Source organism: Amblyomma maculatum, chromosome 10 (assembly GCF_055883805.1).
Source record: "Amblyomma maculatum isolate TAMU_Amacu chromosome 10, ASM5588380v1, whole genome shotgun sequence".
NCBI lineage: Eukaryota > Metazoa > Arthropoda > Arachnida > Ixodida > Ixodidae > Amblyomma > Amblyomma maculatum.
Genome location: NC_139353.1, coordinates 181,439,489 through 181,443,348, shown reverse-complemented (window position 1 = coordinate 181,443,348; position 3,860 = coordinate 181,439,489). Strand labels below are relative to the sequence as shown.

At 42.3% G+C, this 3,860-nt stretch overlaps 1 protein-coding gene across 1 annotated transcript; it reads left to right on the top strand.

Annotated features, from left to right (window-relative positions):
• The first annotated feature begins 1,383 nt into the window (after positions 1-1,383).
• Positions 1,384-3,165, top strand: LOC146178048 (kunitz-type serine protease inhibitor 6-like). Its single transcript, XM_084581936.1, has 3 exons — positions 1,384-1,564; positions 1,691-1,738; positions 2,904-3,165. The coding sequence occupies exons 1-3, from the start codon at positions 1,435-1,437 to the stop codon at positions 3,113-3,115; spliced, it is 390 nt and encodes a 129-aa protein (XP_084438062.1). The 5' UTR covers positions 1,384-1,434; the 3' UTR covers positions 3,116-3,165.
• Positions 3,166-3,860: the final 695 nt, after the last annotated feature.

Here is a 3,860-nt window from a genome sequence, read left to right as displayed (position 1 = left end):
CAGAGAGATCCCGCAAGACTTGTAGCCACTGAATAATGGCAATTGTAGCGCTCTCTTTGGTGCGACCTAGACCACCAATACCGACCTCTACATCAAATAGATCCAACCATGCTTCCGAATTCTACACAATTTGAGCAGATGCCATCGTATTTGCCGGCACAAAATTCGCTTGAATGTGACGTGCATAAGCTACTTTATACATAAAATCAGTATAGCTAGCAGCCCTTTTTACTCTACATGTGATGTGTGTGACGATTTCGAACATTTGACAACCTCCTGCCAAAGGTTCATTGCACATCGCAGGACACAGTGAATTATTTTGACTTGACTAAAGACACAGCCCTGCGCCTTGAACACGTTCTCGGTCCTTGGTGCAATGGGTTTTCGGCTACGCGAGCTACAAATGCCTTAAAAACATTTCTCAAAGCCAATTTTTGAAGCGCATCTGCGTGTGTTTGTGTGTGTGCACACGTGTGTCACCTATTTTTTTTTGTTAATTTTCTCTTCGCCTTCTCTTCTCTGTGACTCCCATCAGAAGTAGCATGGTAGGACCAGTACCAAGCAGACATCTCCTTTTACCAATAAAAAAAATGGAGGACACTTTGGCGACTTAAGTGATAAAAGGCGAAAGCCTGAGTGCTACAGTTTGCTACGCGACTGTTGCGCATGTGGCAATGAATGGTGCTACGAGAAGAGCGAGCGACTACTCTTGATGTTCTGCGAGTGCATTTATTCAGTGAATTCTGCTTGGCAGCGTAGAGATCGCGCTCCTGGTACCTTCGCAGTTGTTCTACGTTTATGTTTGTGTGGTTGATTTTACGGCTGCGCGGCATTAAGTAGTATTGAATTAATTAGTTATAGAACTGAAACTAATCTGTAAGTAATAATGAATCAATAATTAGTAATCAGTACCTAATTTCTAATTAGAAGGTAATTAGTAACTACTGATTAGTATTCATTATGACAAAATTAATCGTTGTTTGTGAATAAACAGTGATTATTAAATATATTTGTTAATAATTAGTGATTGATCATTAATTGCCATATGGCCATATACTGCAGTATGCGAGATATGGCCATATGGCCATATCTCGCAAACTGCGGCGGTGCTCTGCGATTAGTCCAGACCTCCATGACGTCATCACGTCTCGACTAATCAAAGCCGCCAAAACGTGACACTTTTGCTCACAACAACGATGAGGCAATAAAGGCTTCCGCCTTAATATATAGATGTATATATAGTACAGATAATACCTTTATCTTCGTATGATAGAAAATTATTTGTATTTCTAATAATAATAGCATTAACAATATTATTTGTTAATATCTTTATTTTTTTTTTCAATTGTGCAATTAGTGCTTTCATTTTTTTCATCAGCACCTGTTTTTGGAGGAAACTGCGCCCAGAAATACGAAACCGGGCCCTGCAAGGCAATGATTCCTATGTGGTGGTTCAACGCCCAATCTGGCAAGTGTGAACCGTTCATCTACGGCGGCTGCGGAGGCAACCAGAACCGATACGAGACCAAGCGACAGTGCGAAATGACCTGTTCTGCCCAAAAACGTGAGTGCTTTCTTTTTTTATATGGGAAAGTAAACACATCAGAGAGCAACTCCTCATTTCTCAGCAACGTCAACACATTTGCGTTTCCTATTTTAGAAACGTGCCTCTTTCATTCTCTCTTTGCAGCTATTTCGTTGCCCGGAGAACCTCTAGAGGCGCTCATTGCACAGCCCGGTATGTAAATTTGTACTTGGTTAAAATGGCCTTAATATCATGCCATTTTGCGCGTAAAAAGGAAATAAAAGAAATGTTACAATTAAACTCTACTAATGGGTGCATAGATGTATTTCCAGATATAATTTGATAGGATGATGCATTGCTGCATTACTTATAAGGAGGCGACGTTCTTCGGAGTGCTGTTGACAAGTGAACATTGAAGCCAATTTTAAACAACATAGAGCTAGGCGAGATACTTGCTTCGCCTAAATCTTTAAGCGATCTTCATAAGTGTACTCAGTAGTTCAAGAAACTCAGTAGTTCAAAGAAAGTTTCCGCTCAGACGGCGCTAAAAATGAAACTTTAATTGCCCACAACACGAGGCGGAGGTCGGTCAAATATTTAGGGGAATCCCCCAAGGTGGAGTAGATTTGTAATAAGGGAGTAATTACTCATTGCATCCACCCAAGCGGAGCCATACGGCTACAAAGGAAAGCTATACAGCTTTCTCAGAAACTTCGTAGTTAAAGAGAAAAAAAAAAAAGAAAAAAGTTCAGTCGGTAGAGCGACTGCCCCGGAAAGGCGGTGGTGCCGGGTTCGATTCCCGGATCAGGACGGATTTTTCTTTAACTACGAAGTTTCTGAGAAAGCTGTATAGCTTTCCTTTGTAGCCGTGTGGCTGCGCTTGGGTGGATGCAATGAGTAATTACTCCCTTATTACAAATCTACTCCACCTTGGGGGATTCCCCTAAATATTTGACCAACACCATTCCCACTTCGAGTTATAGATAAATTCGCTCTCGCCCTACCATCTGATCTGCTGACCGTCCTGGTTAGCTCCGTCGGTAGAGCGACTGCCCCGGAAAGGCGGTGGTGCCGGGTTCGATTCCCGGATCAGGACGAATTTTTCTTTAACTACGAAGTTTCTGAGAAAGCCGTATAGCTTTCCTTTGTAGCCGTATGGCTGCGCTTGGGTAGATGCAATGAGTAATTACTCCCTTATAACACGAGGTGGAATGGGGTTCTGCATAATGATATGCTATAATCCTCCATGCGTGCCAATGAACCGATACTGAATCAGTAATGTCACAGTCTGGACATTTGGAACTGTGTATCTCGCTGTATCCTGTCTTTGTAGCACTTTTTTTCTCCAATTATGATAGTTTAAATTTTCTCTCCTCAGCAACTGTGGATGATGTTTGCCGTCGTCCCCCGCACTCCGGTCCTTGTATGGCTTCTTTCCCTCGCTTCTACTACGACGCTCAGACAAAGCAATGCCGGCCATTCATCTACGGCGGCTGCGACAGCAACGGCAACAACTTCGAGACGATGCGCCAATGCATGCGTGTCTGCGCCCCTCCGGCCCCTTGGCGGCCCGAGCCCCTGCTCCCATAAAAGCCTACATTGCACTTACTGTTTCTTGATTACGAGTGCCATAGGTTTTCAATCGGCAATGTTCAAGTTGAGAGGAATTGACACATACTTTCTAAATATTTAGTTGTAAAGATGACAAAGCTGCTTGTAGAATATGTAAAGCTTTGAAGACACATTAATAAATCTGATTTACACGACTGGCATCTTTGTTTCTTTTTTGCATGATTTGACACCTTGTGCAGCGGAAAGAGGGCGTGGGCGGTCTAAATGTGACAAGAAAATGAATAGTTCCTAACGGGCTGACTTGCACCAAGCAGATTTTATGCGGCCTGAAACACCACATTTTCTGAAAATGAAGCTGTCACATTTGAAGGTGCGAAACGTGGAACAAACCTTCCACGGGACTATCAGCATGAGACACAGAAATCGAATTGCTAACATGCGCATAGATGGATGCCTCATTCCCAACCCCTGCATTGCAGTAAACCTGAAGGGGAAATTCAATAATACGCTGAAATTGCTCTTGCGAAAATAAGGAGGCGCCTGTTGAGCTCCAGCAAAACTATTCACTGATCTTTTTGCCCCATACTCGTGTATTCAACAATATCTATAATAAAATAAAGCAACTTTATTTTCGGTTTTCATTCAATGGCAGACTTAAGGTAGTATTTCTCGCAGATAACTTCGATATATGGCGTAAGTGTCCCTTTCTTAGTGTTATTCTGAATTAATTTTTATAAATTATAGTTGACACAGAACAACCAGC